This window comes from Chlorella variabilis, assembly GCF_000147415.1.
Source record: "Chlorella variabilis unplaced genomic scaffold CHLNCscaffold_23, whole genome shotgun sequence".
NCBI lineage: Eukaryota > Viridiplantae > Chlorophyta > Trebouxiophyceae > Chlorellales > Chlorellaceae > Chlorella > Chlorella variabilis.
This window is the reverse complement of record NW_005435065.1, coordinates 412,967-432,483: the sequence shown is the minus strand read 5'-3', so window position 1 is coordinate 432,483 and position 19,517 is coordinate 412,967. Positions and strand designations below refer to the sequence as shown.

The following is a 19,517-nucleotide window of genomic DNA, read 5'->3' as shown; positions in this document are numbered from 1 at the left end:
AGAGCTCGAATACCCAGAAGGGCCACACCTCCTGCTCCATCTATGTGGCCATGCCGTTGCAGGCTGTGGGTGGGTGCCTGCCTGTTGCCGCATGCCCAGCAGACAAGGCAGCTGGCTGTGCGAGGGCGGTCCAACGACTGCTCGGCTGCCACTGGCATGCTCCCGTGCAGGCCCAAATGCCCCTGAGGCTGCTGGCGCCGCCCTGGAGGGGGCTCACTTTGGCATCTGGACCACCACGCCTTGGACCATCCCCGCCAACCTGGCTGTGGCAGTCAATGCCGACCTGCAGTATGCAGTGGTGGAGGTGCAGGTGGGCAGGCAGGCGGATGCTGCGGGCGGCGCCTGCTGGGTGCTGGCATGTGTGTGACGCCGGTCTTGGCATGCAGGCAGATGCCAAGAAAGGCCAGGCGTAACATCAGGCAGCAACACCGCATCCCTACGACCATCTTAAGCCGGCGTCCCTCTTGGCTGCCTCCCCGTGCTGCCCCCAGGGAGACCTGCCAGAGGGGTGGACCGTGCGGCGGTTGATCGTGGCTGCTGACCTGGCGGATTCGCTGGCAGAGAAGTTTGGCATTGCTCTGACCACGCTGTGCACGGTCAAGTGAGTGGAACAAGCAGCAACCCTGCCGTTCTTCCAACACGAAGTTGAAAGCCGTGCCAGGCAAACCACGGCATTAGCACTGGTATCTGAACTGTGCTGCACCCATGCTCTGGTTGCGCCTGCCTCTGTGCAGAGGTGCTGAGCTGGAGGGCTGCAGCTACCGCCACCCGCTGTTTGACCGGACCAGCCCGGTGGTGGCTGGCGGCGACTACATCACCACTGAGTCGGGCACAGGACTGGTGCACACGGCCCCCGGCCACGGCCAGGAGGACTACCAGGTGGGACCCAGCCACTCAGCTGGCCCAGGCCCCACCCCGCCTCCTCCGCCAACCCTTTTCAAACGACCTGCTGCCTTGCCTATCTCGGCTCTCTTTGTGGGTGCAGGTTGGGCAGAAGTACGGCCTGCCGCTGCTGTCGCCCGTGGACGATGCAGGCGTGTTCACAGACGAGGCAGGCCCCTTTGCGGGCCTGCAGGTGCAGGGGGATGGCAACGATGCGGTGGTGAAGGTACGCCCGTAGCACCTGCCCTTGCATGGGGTTGTGTCACAGGGCAGGCGGCAGGAGCGGTGCAAGTTGGCCCAGGCACGGCAGGCTGGCTGCCATCCAGGCAGGCGGCCGGGCAGGCAGGCAGACACAGGCAGCCAGGCGCCCCCCCCTCTGTGCCACACACCAGCCCACACGTGCACGCCTGCCTGCCCTGCAGGCCCTGGCGGCTGCGGGCGTGCTGCTGATGGAGGAGCGGTACGCGCACAAGTACCCGTACGACTGGCGCACCAAAAAGCCCACCATCTTCCGGGCCACCGACCAGGTGCGCTTGCATGCGCCATATTGGTGGTGGAGTCTAGGGGCTGTGTGCGGAGGCGTGGGTGCGAGCAGGCTGGTGTGTGCTGGGCAGCTGCTGCGGCAGCGGCTATGCACACACTTGGTGGTGCTGAGCTGCAATGGTGCACACGCTTCGTCCGGCTCCGTGTTGCTCACAAGCGCTGCCTGCCCTGGTACAGACCCATGCGCTGCTGCTGCTGTTACTTCTGCTGCTGCTGCCGCAGTGGTTTGCCTCGGTGGAAGGCTTCCGCTCCGCCGCGCTGGAGGCAATCCAGGGGGCCCACTGGATCCCCGCCGCCGGCGAAAACCGCATCACCGCCATGACAGAGGGGCGCTCCGACTGGTGCATCTCTCGGCAGCGCAAGTGGGGCGTGCCCATCCCGGTGTTCTACTACACCGACTCAGGTGGGGCGCACAATGCAGGCCTTGCCTTGCCTTGCCTTGCCATGTGCTCCTCACATTGGTTTCCTTATTGCTGCTGCGCCGCCGCTGTGGGCCGAGCCTCCGCCCGCTGCCCTGCCCGCAGGCGAGCCGCTGCTGACCGAGGAGACCATCCAGCACGTCACCCAGGTGGTGGCGGAGCACGGCAGCGACGCCTGGTGGGAGATGGATGTTGCGGACCTGCTGCCGGAGCACCTTAGGCCAGGTGCGGGCGGCTACGGCCCGGCCTCGCTGCCTGCACGCCTGCCGTGGCATGACCATGCAGGCCGACTGTCCACACGTGGAATGGCCCCGCTGCCGGCCCTGCCGCCGACCCCACTGCTGCCCCCGCTGCTGCCGCAGAGGCAGGCAAGCTGCGCAAGGGCGAGGACACGATGGATGTGTGGTTTGACAGCGGCAGCAGCTGGGCGGGGGTGCTGGGAGGCGACCAGGCGCTCAACTACCCGGCAGACCTGTACCTTGAGGTGGGCTGGGGCACCTGCCCTGCCTCCCCTGCCCCTGTGCTGCCCTCCTGGCAGCGCAGGGAGCCTGCCGCACAGCCAGAGCCTGTTGAGTGCACACGCCTGGCATACGGCTTGCCTGTGCAGCGGCGCTGCCAACCGCGGGTTGCTCTTGCTGGCCCACCCTCCCTGCAGGGCTCTGACCAGCACCGCGGCTGGTTCCAGTCGTCGCTGCTGACCAGCGTGGCGGCCAACGGGCACGCGCCCTACAAGCAGGTGTTGACCCACGGCTTTGTTCTGGATGACAAGGGTGAGCCTGCTGCCTGGCCCGGCGCCCCTGCCATTCTTTCCAGTGGCTCCGCCTGAGCCTGCAACCCTGCAACCCAACAATGGTTGGCGGCAGAATGCCCGGCAGCGCCCTTTCTCAGCCAGCAATGTTGTGATCTAACAACAATAGCACCCAAAATGTCCACATGTTCACCTGCCACCTACGCAGGCATGAAGATGAGCAAGTCCCTGGGCAACGTCATTGACCCCCGGGTGGTGATGCTGGGCGGCAAGGATGCCAAGAAGGAGCCGCCCTATGGCGCCGACGTGCTGCGCCTGTGGGTCTCTAGCGTGGACTACTCCAGCGACGTGCTCATCGGCGGCAGGATCATTGGGCAGGTGCGGCGGCGGCCGGGGTGGCGGCAGCAGGCGGCCGCGGCGGCAGCCACGCCGACCTGCCCCTTGGCTCATCGCGCACTGCTGTGGGGCCGAGTGAAATCGCGCGTGGCGGGCAGAGGTGACACGCGTGCTTGTCGCGCCGCTCCTGCTGCCCGCGTGTGAGGCTGCCCTGGCGCTGTGCATGGTGCAGGTGGCTGACGTGTACCGCAAGATGCGCTTCACGCTGCGGTACCTGCTGGGCAACCTGGCCGACTTTGAGCCCGCCGCCCACGCGGTGCCGCATGCCCAGCTGGCCGCCGCGGACCGCTACATCCTGGCCCGCTTTGCCGCGCTGGTGGACGAGTGCTCCGCCGCCTACGGCAGCTACCAATTCTACAAGTGAGCTCTGGTCCGGCAGTGGGCGCCAGGGATGGGGCCTGCGGTGGGAGGGGACGCATGGAGGCGCCACGGGCATGTTGCTTTTGATGTTCACCCCGTCTCTGACTGCCGCCCGTCGCTGACCACCCACCTACCCCTGCCTCTCCCTGGCTCCTCCCTGCGCGCTGCCGTAGGGTGTACCAGGCGCTGCAGCGCTTCACGGTACTGGACCTGTCCAACTTCTACCTGGATGTGGCCAAGGACCGGCTGTACATCAGCGCCGCCGCCGCCCCCGACCGCCGCGCGTGCCAGACGGTGCTGGCGGCGTTGCTGGAGGGCATGCTGCCGGTCATCGCGCCGCTGCTGCCGCACATGGCGGAGGATGCGTGGCAGAACCTGCCGTACAAGCGGCAGGAGCAGTCGGGTGGGCGGCTGTGGGCGTGATGCGCAGGGCGCCGGCCCACCTGCTCGCTTTGCGCCGGTGGTTTCTCTTGGCAGCCACCTGCCTCTGCTGCATGGAGAGCCAGCGCTGCTGCCTGGGGTGGCTGGCTGCTGCGGCCATGCTGGGCAGTCCATGCTGGGAATCCCCTTGCCGGCCCTGCTGGCTTGCTGCGCTGACGCAGGTCATCGACCCGCCTTGCCCTCTCCGTCTCTGCATGCAGTGTTCCAAGCGGGCTGGGCTGCTGTGCCCGACGAGTGGCGGCAACTGCCCGAGGCGGATGCCATGCTGTGGCGCGCTGTGCTGGGCATCCGCTCCGAGATCAACCTGCTGCTGGAGAAGGCGCGGGCAGACAAGGCGCTTGGGGCATCGCTGGAGGCCAAGGTTGGTGCCCTCATTGTATGGGGAGACAGAGATATATAGAGAAAAAGAGAGAGGCAGGGACAGAGATACAGCCGCTTGCTGGATGGCTGGCCGGCGGTACATACCCTACCTGGCTCCAAATTTACCTGCCTCCTTGCCCGCCCCCGGGCCCCGCGACTCGGCAATGCAGGTGCTGCTGCATGTGGCCTGCCCCGAGCTGCGGGCACAGCTGGAGGCGCTGCAGGCTGCTGGCAATGGCATGGACCCGCTGCGCTACGCCTTCATCGTCAGTCAAGCCCAGCTGGTGGAATCGCCTGCGGCGGCCGCCGAGGGGGCAGCCTACAGCGCCACGGCGGTGCTGGAGGAGGCGGGCGGGTCGGAGGTGACGGTGGGCGTGGCGCGCGCCGACGGCCGCAAGTGCAACCGCTGCTGGAACTACAGGTGGGCAGGGGAGGGGAGGGGAGGGCATGGCCACCGTGGTGGGGTGGTTCTGTGGAGCGTTTGGACGGCGGCAGGGCCGCAGTACATCATCTGCGATTTCGTACAGTTTGTATCCAGTGCTCCCGCCGAGTGACTGAGGCATCCTCTCGTGCCACCTCTGTTGCAGCACACACGTTGGCAGCGATGAGCAGCACCCTGAGCTCTGCGAGCGGTGTGTGCCGGTTGTGAACGGCATGGGGTTTACGGCACCTGAGAAGAAGCTGGAGGCGGTGGCCTGACCTCTCCCTGGCTTGTGACACCTTTATTCTTTTGTAGCACCCGCATATTGCTTTGCTTTAACATTTCCAGACTTAATTGTTAGAAGAGCTGCATGTGGCGGCGGCGGCGGGGGCATAGTGCTGCATGCTTTGCAGGTGCAGATGAGCCTCGATAGCTGAGCACGAGGATGAGTATTGCTTCATTTAAAGCTCTTTGTGTTGCAAATTGGGAAGCTGGCAAAGGTGTGGCCGCTGAGCCGAACCCTGTCTTGCAGCTCACCTGGTCTCTCCGGTGCCCTACTGTGTCTTTCGCATTATCGGGCCTAAGTCTGGATATCGTAGACCCCGAAAGTGGGGACCTAGCGGCGCATGCCACCCGCGGCGGCAGAGCACCCGGAGACCATGCAGGGCAGCCAAGCGGCCACAGGAGGAGCAGGGAAGGGAGCAGCAGGCAGCCTACCCGTCAGGGATGGCGCGCAGCAGCGCCGACGGCGGGCGCCAGCTGCCACGCTGCCCGAGTTGCGCTCCCGCGCCGCCTTCCGTGCGTGCGACAGGTGCGCGGCGCGGCTAGTGCTCTCTCCATACTCGCCCTCTCCTGCTGTGCGGCCCATGCAGGAGATCCAGGGTGTGCTCACTGCTGCTGCTGCTGCCACCGCCCTGCACCCTGTTGTTGCGACACGCAGGCTGATGGAGCAGGGAGCTGGCAGCGAGGCACAGCTGTGGACAGTGGCGCGTGTGATGTGCGGCGAAGAGTATGAGCAGGCAAGGGGGAGATTCCTGGTGCCCCAACCCTGGCCCAGAGCCAGCCTGCTGTCCAACCTTGCTGCACCCATCCCTCCTCCTCTTCCAGCGGCCCAAACGTTTGGCCTGCCCCGCCCCATGCACCCACCCGCCCCACGCCAACCCCGCATGCAGGCAGCCGAGGAGCGTGCGATAGCGGGCAAGTGCGGCAACCCGTTGTGCTCGCGCCCGCCGCGCGGGCAGCAGGACGGCGGCAGCGGCCGCCACCGCAGCAGCACCTCGCAGGCGGTGCTTGGCCAGGACAGCGCCGACGACATGCCGCTGTACTGCGGCGCTGACTGCGAGGCAGCTGTCAGGCGCTTTGCGGCGCGGCTGGGCAGCGGCGCCTTGGCGCTGGAGCGATTCACCGCAATGTACCAGCTGGTACGGCAGGGCCAGCAGCAGCGGCAGCAGGAGCAGCAGGCAGCGGCTGCGGCCCTGCCAGATGCCCAGGCTGCACCTTCGCCGCCGGCAGCAGAGACGACAGCAGCAGCAGCAGCAGAGGCAGCTCCAGGCGCCAGCGCCGGCGGCCTCGGCAGCATCTGGGGCAGCGCCGATCTGGTGCCGCGGCTAGAGGTGGAGCAGGTGCACAAGGTGAAGCACATCGGGAGCAGCGCAGGCCAGTTTGGCGACTTCAGCCGCAAGCCCAAGCCACGCGCCACGGCCGCCGACGGCGTTGCGCCGCCCCCAAAGCCAAAGGGCGTGCTGAAGAAGCAGTCGCAGTTTGCTGCAGGCACCGCCAAGGTTCCCATCATGCTGGCAGAGGTCAAGGTGAGAGGGGGAAGGCCTGGAGCAGCGCCGCAGCAGCCCACAGAGCTGGCTGGGGGCCGGGGGGCCAGGGTGATATAGGTCAGAAAGGGAGCTGTCGGGTGCGTCGCCGGATGGGTCTGCCAGCCAACTGCTGCAGCGACATGTGCCCTGCGCCAGCCTGGGGGAGTCACGGCAGCAAGAGCAGGCAACCTGAGTTGTAGCCGGGGCGTCTGATGCTGCCTGTGCAGGAGCGGGAACCCAGCATTGTGGCTGCAGAGACTGCCCGCGGCCTTCAGCCCGGCCGCGGCGGCAGCAGCAAGGCTGCAGCGGCAGTGGAGGGCTATGTGCCGCGTGCTGGCAGCACGCCTCGGCAGCGGCAGCGGCGGGTGCGCTTCACTGATGACACTGAAGCGAGCGAGGCGGCAGCAAAGGGGGAGCGGAAGGAGAATGCAAAGGAGGGCGGGCGGCAGACCGCAGCAGCAGGTGGCGCGGGCAGCCCGGCGAATGCAACGGCGGCAGACAGCGCTTCCGCGAACGGCGGCAGCGGCAGCGGCAGCAACGCTGGTTGCAGCGACGCCGACAGCGCCTCGCAGCCCCCAGCTGCCGCGGCAGGAGGCGCGAGCAGCAGCGCAGCAGGCTCGGCGGCGTTGCCTGCGAGCGGCGGCTCCAGCCCCGGTCCTCAAACCCAAGCATCCCCTGGCAGCGTGCTTGTGTTTGAGGTTGAGCAAAATGCCAAAAGCACTCTGGGACAAGGCAGCAAGGGCCTGGCGGCCCAGTTTGGGCGCCTATACGTGGCTGATGCGGCACAGCTGCCCGCCGCGGTGGCCCCACCCCAGCCCCAGCCTCGTGCTGCTGCCGCTGCAGCTGGCCCCTCGCCGCCCCGCCCGCTGCCCAATCACAACACCTCCAGTACCAGCATTGACATCCAGCAGCGCGGTTTGGGCAACAGCAGCGGCGGCGCCAGCGCTGCGGTGCCGCGTGAGTGGCGTGAGGTGCCCCAGTTCTATGCGCACAGCCCTGTGGGCAGCAGCAGCAGCCTGGCAGGCTCGTTTGCCAGCCCAGGCAGCAGCAGCGGCAACCTGGCTGCCATGGCCGCAGCCAGCCCGCCCCAGGCGCATATGCCACGCCGGCGGCTCTCCAGCCCTCCGCCAGGCCTCCCGCGTGCCCCCAGCAGCCGGCTGAGCAGCCAGCCAGCCCAGCAGCAGCAGCAGCCACCGTCCACGCCGGACAGGGACCAGCCTCGAGGGCGGGAAGCCTCGCTCGATGGCAGCAGCAGTTTGCAAGCAGGGCAGGCACCAGAGCAGGAGCAGGCAGCGCCCACCGCCCAGCAGGCCGGGCTGACCAAGCGTCAGGCGGAGCAGCTGCAGCACGCCTTCCCGCAGTTGTCGGCGGCGCTGCCCCCCGAGCTCCAGGCTGCTCTGGCATCAGACTCGGAGACTGACAGCGAGGCGGCCGACTCAGAGGGGTGGATGGAAAGCGAAGAGGAGGCTGGCGCAAGGTGGGGCTGCGGCGCGGCGCTGGCGCTGGGATGGGTGCTGTGGTATGCATCGCACCTGGCGCATGGTTGAAGCGATGGTGCAGTGAAGCGATGCCCTGGTGCTAAAGCGCCCCGCTGCTGCATTCCCTTCCCTGCCTGGCCTTCCTTGCCTGGCTTCAGTTCGAGTGATGAGGCAGAGTCGCCAGGCGCTCGCTCGGGCTTCCGCCTGCAGCTCTCCTTCTTTGGCACCTTCTTCACGCACCTAGAGGCCTGGGTCACGTCTAGCACAGGTGGGCCGAAGAGGCATGTGCGGCAGTACCACAATGCATGCAAGGAGGGGTGCAGGTTGCTGGGCAGGCAGCCCATCCATGTGTGTGGGGGGCACGTGTGCTGCTATTCTGGCATGTGCCTTTTCGTTTGTTCAGCAACAGATGGGTGGATTGGGGGCTTGGGCAAGCCGGCACTGCTGCCAGGTGCTGGATCCACGCCGCCGCTGATTGCCGCCGGCATGGCTGCGCCACTGCTGCAGCGGAGCTTCTGGCCTCGGGCCCCGACGCCGAGCTCGCCCTGCCGCCGCCCACCTCGCCAGAGGTGCTGGCTGCGCTGAGCCGCTGCCTGTCGGCGGCGCTGCCGCCCGTGTGTGCGGGGCTGCAGGCCGCCGCAGCTCGCGGCCAGGTGGAGCGGAGCCTGGATGAGCTGCTGCGCACGCTGCGCCTGGTGGGCCCGCTGCCGGCCTTCAAGGTGAGCCAGCTGTGCCAGCACAGGCTGTGGCCAGCCTTTCAGCTGCTTGCGCCCCGGCTGGCTGGCGCACTCTCGCCATGCATGGCCCCCTGGCTCCCACGGCGCGCACGCGCTGCCGCCCGCCCGCCCGCAGGCGAGCCAGTGGCAGGTGGTGGCGGTGCTGTTCCTCAAGGCGCTGTCCCTGGAGCGCTGCCCAGCGCTGCGCGAGGCGTTTGAGACGCGGGACGGCATCACCCGCCTCAACCGCCTGCTGGCCAGCCTCAGCTTCACCAGCGAGGAGTTCTACGCCATCCTGGAGCTGCTGTGCCCTGTGGAGTGAGCGGAGCACCTCCTCCCTAAGCAGTGGGATGTGGGCTGGCCAAGCTCCACCCATGTCGCCATGTCGCTCCCTTGTGTCTTGCCATTCCCCTTGCTCTGCTTTCACTTGCCAGTGGTGTCTGCGTGTACTCACTTTCTCCGTATCCTTTTCATGAAGACCCTTGCCTGCTTTCAGTGACCTTTGCACTTCCACCATGTGATTGTCGACACCTCGTGTGACTTATCGCTGTCAGCTCAGCTAGCGCACACGTTACAACCGTAGGTGGTGGGAGGGGCGGCAAGCGCTGCCAGCCTAAAAGTGGCGCAGCTTGAAGCCAATCTTCTTGACCGTCTTGGCGTATCGCGGCTTCATGACTTGCATCCCGCTCAGTTCAAACAGCTGCCGTTTGGTCTTGTTGAAGCGCTTGTGGACGTGGCCTGGCCGCGGGTACAGCACCTTGCCGGTGGCTGTCAGCTTGAATCGCCGCTTGTAGGACCTGGGCGGCAGGGCATGGGCAGGCAGGGGTGAGGCAAGAGGAGGGCAGCGGGCAAAGCAGGCGTGCAACGCCAGCAGCCATGGCCATACTAATTGGGGCTGGCCACGCCTAATAGTGGCACCACGTGCATTGCAGCGACTCACGAGTATGGCTTGACCTTGCCGCCGCGGAACCTGGGCACGAGGTGTGCTGAGGTGGTGCGCGCGCGAAATTGCTGGGAGGCGAATTGCTGCTGGGGTAGCAACGGCGCTCGCCTGTGCCATATGGAAGGCGCTCCCGACCTTCCTTGGAGAGCGCTGGCTGCCGCTGCTATGCTCGCCGCCCGGCTGCCGCCCAGCACGGGCCGACATGCTGCAGTTGTGTGGAAGCATGGCAGACACCGTAATCCGATGCAGCCGCCGCCGCTGCTGCTGCAAGCTGCCGCCAGAACAGCCGCACTAGAGGCGGCGCCAGAGTTTCTTGGCGCCGCGGGGCCTGCGGCCCATCTGGCAGCGGCCTGGAGGCCGCCTGCCAAGGACTCTGCTGATTGGAGGGCGCCTGCTCCCCGAACGGTTGCCGCAAACCCCAGCAGCAGCCGACGGAGGCACGCCATTTCGCCAAGCTTGAATGGAAGAGCGCGGTGGCGATTGCAAGCCAATGATGCAGGAGCTTTGAACTGTGCGAATACGTTGCCAACCGCGCCCGGTTGTGCGGGCTGGTGCCACGCGACCCCGGCAGGAAATGGCACGCCAAGCCCAGGGCTCTGCGCGCCTCCTGTCCTTTTCAGGTAGCCGGGGAGGGAGTGCGGCAACCATGGGTGAGGCCACAGGCAGCGCTGAGCAGCGAGGGCGGGGGTGATGCGCATCGCCGGGGCGGCAGCATGCAGCGTGGAACGTGGCGCCTCGCACTGGGGTGGGACAGCCAGGAACCAGCCAAAGGATGGACGACGAAGCTTGTAGCAGCAGGCCCGCATGACATGGCCTCGCCCCTCCTCCTGCTATTGCAGGTATCTCCCGTGATTCGCTGCACAAGCGCCGCGCCACGGGCGGCAAGCAGAAGCCCTGGCGCAAGAAGCGGAAGTGAGTGCTGCCAGGAGCGGCCGCCGCGGGGGGCGGGCGGCGAACCTGCAGGGGCGGCCAGGGGATTGCTGGCAGGCTCAGTCGGCAGATGATCCCCCTGCTGCGTGCGCTCACACGGGAGGGCAAGGGCTAGGGCATCAGCGGCGTCGGGCCCGCTCAATGGCCCGCCGCCGCCGTCGCTGGCGCCGTGGTGCAGGTATGAGCTGGGCCGCCAGCCCGCGATGACCAAGCTGTCCTCCAACGTGTGCGTGCGCCGCGTGCGCGTGCGTGGCGGCAACTCCAAGTTCCGCGCGTTGCGTCTGGACCACGGCAACTTCTCCTGGGGCTCCGAGGTGCGCTTACCAGCCGGCCTGGCTTGCCAAGCACGGGCAGCGAGCCGCTGGAGCAGCACCCCACCATGCCGCCGCACATGGGGGGGGCCGGGGGGCCAAGCAGCACGGCTCGCTGCAGCGGGGAGGCTCTCTGTGGCGGCGTGGATGGGTAGCAGGGAGGCTTTCGCCGGCAGGGGGCATGCCGGCGTGTGGTCAGCGCGGACGAGCGACGACGGGCCGCGCCGCTCGTGCACGCAACCAGCTGCATGCATGGCTGCTTCCGAGGGGGCAGCGCAAGTGCATGTGCTGCGATGGTGGCAGCAGGCCCAACGGCTGCGCGCCAGCCCCGACTCGACACAGCAGGAGAAGTGGGGCGAGAAGTGGGGCGCGCAAGCCTGCTGACTGCTCATCGCGTGTGCGCTTGGGTGCAGGCTGTGACCCGCAAGGTCCGCATCCTGGATGTGAGCTACAACGCCTCCAACAACGAGCTGGTGCGCCCCCTGCTGCTGCTGCCCATCTCCCCTTGCTGCCTGCGTCTGTGCCGGGCGCAGCGGCTGCCATCGGAGTGCGCCTGCCTTGCACCAGCCCAAACCCTGCGTGCAGCCAGCGGCGGGGATCAGGCGCAGCTTGGTTTGTGTGTGGTGTGGCGTAGAGAGCTGGCAGCCTTGGTGGAAGAAAGCGCCAGCGTGGTGCCGAGTCTACACAGGCAGCCTAGGCAGACCTCTGTGCAGCGCCAGTGGCAGCCATGGCAGCGACAGATCGGGGGCATGGGGACGGAGCAATGGGGACGGTGCTGGTGCAGTCGCCGGCCCCTCTGCCGACCGCCTGCCCCTTGGTCCCTGCCCCTTGCAGGTGCGCACCCAGACGCTGGTGAAGAGCGCCATCATCCAGATTGACGCCGCGCCCTTCAAGCAGTGGTACCAGCAGCACTACGGCCTGGAGGTGGGGCAGAAGAAGAAGAGCGCCGCCGCCGCCGCCGCCGCCGCCGCCGAGGGCGAGGAGGCCGCCGCGCCGCAGAGCAACCACGTGAAGCGGAAGCTCAAGCAGCGCAACCAGGGCCGCAAGCTGGACCAGCACCTGGACGACCAGTTCGCCACGGGCCGGCTGTACGCCGCCATCTCCTCGCGCCCGGGCCAGGTGCGCGGGCCTTAGCAATGCAGTTGCGGACGCTGGTGCAGCACGCAGCAGCGAAGGCTGGGGCAGCAGCTATATGTGTGTCGAGCAGCAGGGGCGTTGTCACATGCCCAGCAGGGGCAGCGCGCTGGTTCAGCAACCAGCAGCCCAGGATTGTGCTGGCGTTTTTCAGCGGCGGCTGCAGTGACCACAGCGTACCTGCAGCTGGCCCGCACCTCACGCATGCCTGCCTTCTTCTGCAGTGCGGCCGCTGCGATGGCTACATTCTGGAGGGCCGTGAGCTTGAGTTCTACTTGAAGAAGATGGCGAAGAAGAAGGTGGGTGATGGGAACAAACCGCAAAGCGGAACTGAATGTTTTTTTTCTGTTACAATTTCCACTCCCGCCAAAGCCTTCATTCTCACTGTGTGCAGGGCAAGTCCGCCGCATAGGGCGCCTCGGGTTGGTATCGTGCCTGGCGCTGCGCACGGCAGTTGGCGCCGCCGGCTAACGCCCTCGCACCCCGCTTGCATTGGTACACACACTCTGTAACACACTGGACTCACACGCACAGTGGACGAGGAGACGGGTGAGAACAACAGAGATGCTTTGCGCATCGCCAGACGCACAGGTGCGCAATCCCTTTCACCTGCATGCTTCGCAGAAATTGCTGCACCAACACGGGAGTGTAATTGGAAGCTAGAGGTGCCGTAAAGGGCAGGGTGTAACCCTGCCTACTTCCTTTTCTCTGTGCCCGTAGTCTTAGTCAAATATCGTGCATACAGTACTTTATTAATTGACAGTGTTTCATACAACTAACCCGCGGCGCGCCCCGGGCGCGCCACTCCCGCCTGCCATTCTACTAGCGTAACCGCTCTCCCAAGCGTGCTAACTACAGTTCCTCACTCCCTTTATGCCATAGTAACTGATTAATATGCTAAGGTAGCATACCAACCCGGAATTATGCCCAGGCCTTGCGCCGTTGCATTATTAGGGCCACCAACTGTCTTCCACCCCTTCCCAAACACTCGCTCGTTTGCTGTTGCTGGTGAGCCCGATTTGTTTGTAATCAATCCACCGGCCATAAAATAACGCAAGACCGTAGCAACGCCTGAGCTAGAAGAGGGTGCGGAGGAAGGGAGCAGGGAAGAAAGGCATCGAAATTTCCATAGACCGCATTTAAACAACGCAGACAGCTGCTTCAACCATTCTGCTGTTGCTATATATTGTTTGTAGACGCTTGCGACATTATCGCAAAGCCCTGAGAGGCGCCTCCTAGCTCGGCTGGTAAATTCTTGGGGTTGTCGCCACTGCTCGGGCCGGAATGCTCGCAACACTCCATTTCGGTCTGGGGTACCGGAATGGCACGCTTAAGCGTGGTGAGCATACATTTTGGGAAGGCGTTGCCTACATAGGCAACGCACATGTTTTCCATGGAAAACATGTGCGTGTGTGTGGCAGGGATTACCCCGCCCAATGCATTTGGCTGTTTGGTTTTCAACCCCAGCTGTATCAGGGGGCAAGAATGTGCAGGCTCTCTAAGGTTGCTTCAAGAAACATTGTCATGGGTAGGGATGATCACATCCTTGCCCTAACCTCCGCCCGCGCCATGCCTCCACCCGCGCCATGTGCTAGGTGGTGGTATGGCGCCGATGACGGCGGCCCGGGGCCCCAACCATCTTACTGCACACCAAGAACTCACAGCTCAACCTCTCAAGGTGACTCTCCCCCCCTCTGCAGTCACGTAATGTTAACATGTGCAAGATCACATCACATCAGTTCCCTGGAAGTGCAGGCATGCCATTGGTAAGAAATTATGATTGTATTTTCAGCATCATAGTTAGCTGCCTTATTGAACCAATGCAGCAACCTAAAATTGATGATCTGATGGCGAAGATCAGTTCTCAAAAGCGCCAGCTGGATGTGGCAGCAGTCAAAGTCACCTTTATGGCTACCAGGGTTGGAGAGCTGTCAACACGGTTGCGAGCAGCCGAGAGCAGGCTGGCAGTAGAGCAGGTGAATAAGGGCAGGAAGCGGCCACATGAGGAGGCAAACCTGGCAGAGCGGGCCAATGATGAGCCGGACAGCAAGCGTCGGAAGGATGCAGCCATTCCAAGGTCAGTCCCAGGGCCAGCGGCAGTGGCAGATGTGGGGGAGCACCCGCAGCATGACAACCCCGCTGAGGCTGGCGCGTCAGTTCTTATGAGTTCCACCCGCGACGAGCACAACAAGGAAGAGGAGGAGCGCAAAAAGGCAGAGGAGGGGGCAGAAGCCTTAATTGTGAGTTCCGCCAGTGTGCACCTGCCCGCATTGGGTAACCTGTTGTCTGGCAAAGCAAGCTTAAGTACCTGCCATGTCCCAGGTACCAGCCTCACCGTGCTAATCCACAAAGCCCCTCCCTGTTGTTTTGCAGCTATTGCTAGAATCGCATGAGCCAACAACACCACCAGCCACCGACAGCCACTACCAGCCGCCACCAGCTAAGCGCAGGGGGCGCCCCTTGGGCTCCAAGAATGCGAAGACGCTGGCGGCCAAGGCGTGGGCGGCTGTGACTACCGCTGAGAATGCAGCGCGGGCTGCAGGGGCCAGCGACGAGGAGGTCAAGGCCGCAGCGGCCCCCTGATTGAGGCTGCACGGAGGGCTGATGCGCTGGTTGAGGAGCGACAGGCAAAGCGCCGCAAGTGCAACAAAAAGCAGCACGCTGGGAAAATGTAGGAGAACTGCCCGGCACAATACATCTCATCGCAAACTGTCTGTGTTTCGCACTAGTTTTTCCTAATTTCCTAAAAAATGCAGCCTACGCTGCATCATGCTATTTTTCTCTGTCATTGCACGTAACGTTCAAGCCCCCCAAGTTGCTACACCATGTCTATTAGCCAAGCTGTTGTATTATACCGCTGAATGCGTCACACCAAGTTCCAGACCTGGGACTCACGGCTAGACACCGACTTGCAATTGCCCTGCAGAGGTAGAAACAGGGCGGCGTGCGAGCACATAATGCTGCAAAGAAAAGCAGGGTCGGGTCCAACTTGCCAGCGCAAAGTAGCACCCACGTCCACCAGGATGTCAGGGGTAATCTTGACGAACTGCAAACCCCTGCCATGTTTGCCATTGGCCGTCACTGCAGCCAAGCGAGCAGATTGGCATTCATGGCTGACCGCTCACTCAAGGCCCTGAGCTACTGCCATCGCTTGCCCAACATACTGACCCGCATGCAGCGGCAACACCCACCACGCAGCAGCCAGGTGTTGCCCAGCTTCTGGAGGACGGCAGCCGCAGAAGAATTGCCCTTTTGGACATGAATGGCGCGGATGAAGATGTCACGGTGGTTGAACCCGCCTGTGCCCATTGTGGCAATCAGCTTCACACCGCTGCCATCCGTGTAGATGCTGTAGGGTTTACCGACGTGGCCCTTGAACGGGTCCACGGTCCGCCTGCAGGTAGAAGAGTTGGACACAGCGGGCGGGGAGGGTGGGTCAGCTAGCAGGTCCAGACGGTGGATGAGCGGCCTGGGCAGTCCCCACAACAAGCTTAAGGTAGTTGTCTCGAATACAAAATGGTTCTTCAATTGGTTGAAGCAAACGCCAGCATGCATCCAGGCCCGCGCCCCCGCTAGCCCTCCCCCATGGTGTGATGTCTGGCCAGCCGCAATTAGGGCCTCCTGCCCAGGGTCGGCCCAGCAAGGTAAGTGATACCGAATCACAGCCAGCCAGGCAATTGGTATGTAGGGGGACCCACCCTTGTAGTTAAAGCCAATGTCGTGAGGGCCGCCTACCATCGAAGCTGACTGAGGTGGCGGAGGGCGGGGTTTTGGGGGTGTCCTCAAGCACTGCAGCCCAACGGGGGGGGGGGGCACGCGCGCGCGCGCGCGAGGCGAAGGGGCAAGTGAGCGCCACCTGCCGCAACTCTCCGTCCTCCTGCTTGCACCGCAACATCATCATCTGACAAATCGCAGAACTTTCAGCGCACCCTTTTCTGGGCTGTCAACAAGTAACTGGCATCGCATGTGCTGCAGCTGTTCATGCCGTCGCATGAAGCGCAATGTTCGCTGTACGCAGGGCTGCTGGGATCTGTGCACGGAATCGCCTTACACTGCACCATTGGAATGAAGCAGCTATAGTAAGTCCAGACATCAGGATGTGAAGAGATTCGTCCTGGGATCGTGAGGCCTTTTCAGCGCACCCTTTTTTTGGCGTTCAACAAGTAACCGGCATCGCATGTGCTGCAGCTGTGGACGGCAATGCATGAAGCGCAATGCGTATGGGCAACACTGTATGGGCAACAGATGCTGTTGGCTGTGCATACCCCATTGCACCGATAAAAGCCTGCAAAGATGGCACGACAGTAGGGGCGTCATCGGCTTTGTGCTAAGGAGAAATAGCGTCATCAAAGTCACGACCCTTTCGCTTGGCCATCTGACCATGCAAAATATTATTCTTCGGGTTAACGGACGTCTGCGCCATCACAGCCAGCAGGCGCAGGCGGGCATCCACACCAGGCCCGCGCAGGCCCAGCGCAGCCTGTGGACCGGATGAGCGGCACTAAACTCCCCGGTTCCAGAGCGCGAGGTCTTGCGGGTGCTGGTAGACGGCTGCAGCGGCAGCGGCTTGCCGAGACGGCCCGGTTTGTTTTGTTCGTTACAGCTAAAGGGATCATTCTGTAACACGAGGAGGTGCCCGTCACACGTCAAGTGCACGTGGCTAGACCCCCAACCGCTTCCTGCGCCGGCTCCACGACATCAGCTATGCGTTGTGTTTTGATGGCGCCATTCGGGTAGCGAACAATGTAATCAACCCCAGGACAGTTGAAGCTCTGTTGCTTTTGGTGGTTCAGAGTAAAGACGATAGCACCGTTGGGACCTACCATGGAATAGCTGTTGCGGTAGTCAAGGATATACCGATCGCCAACGTATGGTGCGACCTCACCGTCCAGGCCGTAGCCATGGCGCAGCATATACTCGCCGCGACCAACGTTGACACCATCAGCGTTGAAGAACTCCAGCTGCGCAAGATTGCCGTCGCCTGGCAGAACGGACATCTTGATGATGGTGATTGTGGGCTCCCGAACTATCCATTCAGCCGTGTTTTGGTTGAGGTAACTGAACAACATGAGGTCTGCAACCATGGTGTGATGGTAAGGGAGAAAAAAGTAAACAGCTGTAGACGCGTACGCTCGGCAGCAGCTGCAGCAGAGCCACGCGTACAAATATTGTGTGGCCACCAGAAGCGGCAGGCGGCGGCATCTCAGCCAGGCCCGCGCAGGCTCAGCGCAGCCCTACCGGGCCGCGGTTGGTGCTCCGTAGGTGGCTGGGTGGCTGGCGCTGTCCCCCGCGTGCCCCGCAGGTGCACCTCCTGGGCCCACCGTGTCTGGTCACGGGAGGCCTCAAGCGCGTGCCCCGAAGAAGAAGAAGAAGAAGAAGAAGAAGAGAATTGCGGAATGACTGGTTTGGCCATGTACCTCGGCGTACTGTGCGGCCGCGCTGTCGGAGCACAGTTTAACAGAAGCCGCGGCTTCTACACCCGCGGCTTCTACACCCGCGGCTTCCCGCGGCCTGCCTACTACCCCGTTGTCGCCCATGTGTACAGCACCACTGGTCAATGAGGCTGACAGCAGGCAGAGCCCAAGAAAGCTACTGGCGCATTGATGGCCCCTCCCGCACCAGTGCCGGCACGGGCAGCGGCGCTGGACAGTGGCAGCGAGCAGATGCCCTTGCTGGCAGCTGGGTGGGCACTTGAGACCCGCCGTCTCGCCCAAAGGAAAGAGTGGGCACGCAAACCTCCCAAGCAGCAGCACCGGTTTGCTGCTGAAGTGAAGGACTCTCTTGATGGATCAGTTCCTCCAGAACCGCCGCGGCCGTGGCAGCACAAAGGCACGGGTCAATGAGCAACGGGCTGTCGAGGAATGTTGCGTACGGTTTGCAGAGCAGCCAGAACTGGTGCCGCATGCGCAGCAAGTTATCGGCTCCGTTACGGCTACTAAATCCCGGCGGTCGTCGCCACTGCTAAGGGACGGAATGCGCACAACACTCCATATCGGTCTGGGGTACCGGAATGGCACGCTTAAGCGTGGTGAGCATACATTTTGGGAAGGCGTTGCCTACATAGGCAACGCACATGTTTTCCATGGAAAACATGTGCGTGTGTGTGGCAGGGATTACCCCGCCCAATGCATTTGGCTGTTTGGTTTTCAACCCCAGCTGTATCAGGGGGCAAGAATGTGCAGGCTCTCTAAGGTTGCTTCAAGAAACATTGTCATGGGTAGGGATGATCACATCCTTGCCCTAACCTCCGCCCGCGCCATGCCTCCACCCGCGCCATGTGCTAGGTGGTGGTATGGCGCCGATGACGGCGGCCCGGGGCCCCAACCATCTTACTGCACACCAAGAACTCACAGCTCAACCTCTCAAGGTGACTCTCCCCCCCTCTGCAGTCACGTAATGTTAACATGTGCAAGATCACATCACATCAGTTCCCTGGAAGTGCAGGCATGCCATTGGTAAGAAATTATGATTGTATTTTCAGCATCATAGTTAGCTGCCTTATTGAACCAATGCAGCAACCTAAAATTGATGATCTGATGGCGAAGATCAGTTCTCAAAAGCGCCAGCTGGATGTGGCAGCAGTCAAAGTCACCTTTATGGCTACCAGGGTTGGAGAGCTGTCAACACGGTTGCGAGCAGCCGAGAGCAGGCTGGCAGTAGAGCAGGTGAATAAGGGCAGGAAGCGGCCACATGAGGAGGCAAACCTGGCAGAGCGGGCCAATGATGAGCCGGACAGCAAGCGTCGGAAGGATGCAGCCATTCCAAGGTCAGTCCCAGGGCCAGCGGCAGCGGCAGATGTGGGGGAGCACCCGCAGCATGACAACCCCGCTGAGGCTGGCGCGTCAGTTCTTATGAGTTCCACCCGCGACGAGCACAACAAGGAAGAGGAGGAGCGCAAAAAGGCAGAGGAGGGGGCAGAAGCCTTAATTGTGAGTTCCGCCAGTGTGCACCTGCCCGCATTGGGTAACCTGTTGTCTGGCAAAGCAAGCTTAAGTACCTGCCATGTCCCAGGTACCAGCCTCACCGTGCTAATCCACAAAGCCCCTCCCTGTTGTTTTGCAGCTATTGCTAGAATCGCATGAGCCAACAACACCACCAGCCACCGACAGCCACTACCAGCCGCCACCAGCTAAGCGCAGGGGGCGCCCCTTGGGCTCCAAGAATGCGAAGACGCTGGCGGCCAAGGCGTGGGCGGCTGTGACTACCGCTGAGAATGCAGCGCGGGCTGCAGGGGCCAGCGACGAGGAGGTCAAGGCCGCAGCGGCCCCCTGATTGAGGCTGCACGGAGGGCTGATGCGCTGGTTGAGGAGCGACAGGCAAAGCGCCGCAAGTGCAACAAAAAGCAGCACGCTGGGAAAATGTAGGAGAACTGCCCGGCACAATACATCTCACCGCAAACTGTCTGTGTTTCGCACTGTTTTTCCTGAAATGCAGCACCTGCGCTGCATCATGCTATTTTTCTCTGTCATTGCACGTAACGTTCAAGCCCCCCAAGTTGCTACACCATGTCCATTAGCCAAGCTGTTGTGTTATACCGCTGTTCTCGTTTGCAAAATGCAACAACTCAATGCGTCACACCATGTTCCGGACCTGGGATTCATTCCTGCAGAGGTAGAAACAGGGCGCA

At 63.3% G+C, this 19,517-nt stretch overlaps 5 protein-coding genes across 5 annotated transcripts in view; 3 read left to right on the top strand and 2 right to left on the bottom strand.

The window, feature by feature from the left end:
- Positions 1–4,848, top strand: part of CHLNCDRAFT_36907 (hypothetical protein) — a gene marked incomplete at its 3' end in the record, with an annotated part of 6,810 nt that extends 1,962 nt beyond the window's left edge. Inside the window, exons 8-23 of the mRNA XM_005844366.1 lie at positions 5–69; positions 171–310; positions 492–601; positions 735–879; positions 986–1,108; positions 1,305–1,409; positions 1,648–1,828; positions 1,950–2,069; positions 2,207–2,328; positions 2,500–2,614; positions 2,801–2,970; positions 3,161–3,348; positions 3,522–3,751; positions 3,990–4,150; positions 4,320–4,570; positions 4,737–4,848. Of these exons, the coding sequence (XP_005844428.1) occupies positions 5–69; positions 171–310; positions 492–601; positions 735–879; positions 986–1,108; positions 1,305–1,409; positions 1,648–1,828; positions 1,950–2,069; positions 2,207–2,328; positions 2,500–2,614; positions 2,801–2,970; positions 3,161–3,348; positions 3,522–3,751; positions 3,990–4,150; positions 4,320–4,570; positions 4,737–4,848 (2,338 nt within the window). The remainder of the gene's footprint in view (positions 1–4; positions 70–170; positions 311–491; positions 602–734; positions 880–985; positions 1,109–1,304; positions 1,410–1,647; positions 1,829–1,949; positions 2,070–2,206; positions 2,329–2,499; positions 2,615–2,800; positions 2,971–3,160; positions 3,349–3,521; positions 3,752–3,989; positions 4,151–4,319; positions 4,571–4,736) is intronic.
- Positions 4,849–5,196: 348 nt separating this feature from the next.
- CHLNCDRAFT_139124 (hypothetical protein) lies at positions 5,197–8,894 on the top strand (the record flags this gene model as incomplete). Its single annotated transcript, XM_005844365.1, has 7 exons — positions 5,197–5,381; positions 5,511–5,607; positions 5,743–6,378; positions 6,606–7,897; positions 8,015–8,124; positions 8,364–8,575; positions 8,709–8,894. The coding sequence occupies 7 exons, from the start codon at positions 5,197–5,199 to the stop codon at positions 8,892–8,894; spliced, it is 2,718 nt and encodes a 905-aa protein (XP_005844427.1).
- Positions 8,895–9,185: 291 nt separating this feature from the next.
- On the bottom strand, positions 9,186–9,719 carry CHLNCDRAFT_139123 (hypothetical protein; the record flags this gene model as incomplete). Its single annotated transcript, XM_005844283.1, has 3 exons — positions 9,186–9,369; positions 9,513–9,558; positions 9,710–9,719. 3 exons carry the CDS (start codon positions 9,717–9,719, stop codon positions 9,186–9,188), a joined length of 240 nt encoding a protein of 79 aa, XP_005844345.1.
- Positions 9,720–10,205: 486 nt separating this feature from the next.
- CHLNCDRAFT_139122 (hypothetical protein) lies at positions 10,206–12,302 on the top strand (the record flags this gene model as incomplete). The annotated part of the gene is made up of 7 exons (XM_005844364.1): positions 10,206–10,260; positions 10,355–10,427; positions 10,624–10,759; positions 11,170–11,229; positions 11,591–11,875; positions 12,115–12,189; positions 12,285–12,302. The coding sequence occupies 7 exons, from the start codon at positions 10,206–10,208 to the stop codon at positions 12,300–12,302; spliced, it is 702 nt and encodes a 233-aa protein (XP_005844426.1).
- A 2,454-nt stretch (positions 12,303–14,756) lies between these two features.
- CHLNCDRAFT_58926 (hypothetical protein) lies at positions 14,757–16,974 on the bottom strand (the record flags this gene model as incomplete). The annotated part of the gene is made up of 5 exons (XM_005844282.1): positions 14,757–14,810; positions 14,904–14,971; positions 15,082–15,284; positions 16,303–16,370; positions 16,714–16,974. 5 exons carry the CDS (start codon positions 16,972–16,974, stop codon positions 14,757–14,759), a joined length of 654 nt encoding a protein of 217 aa, XP_005844344.1.
- Positions 16,975–19,517: the final 2,543 nt, after the last annotated feature.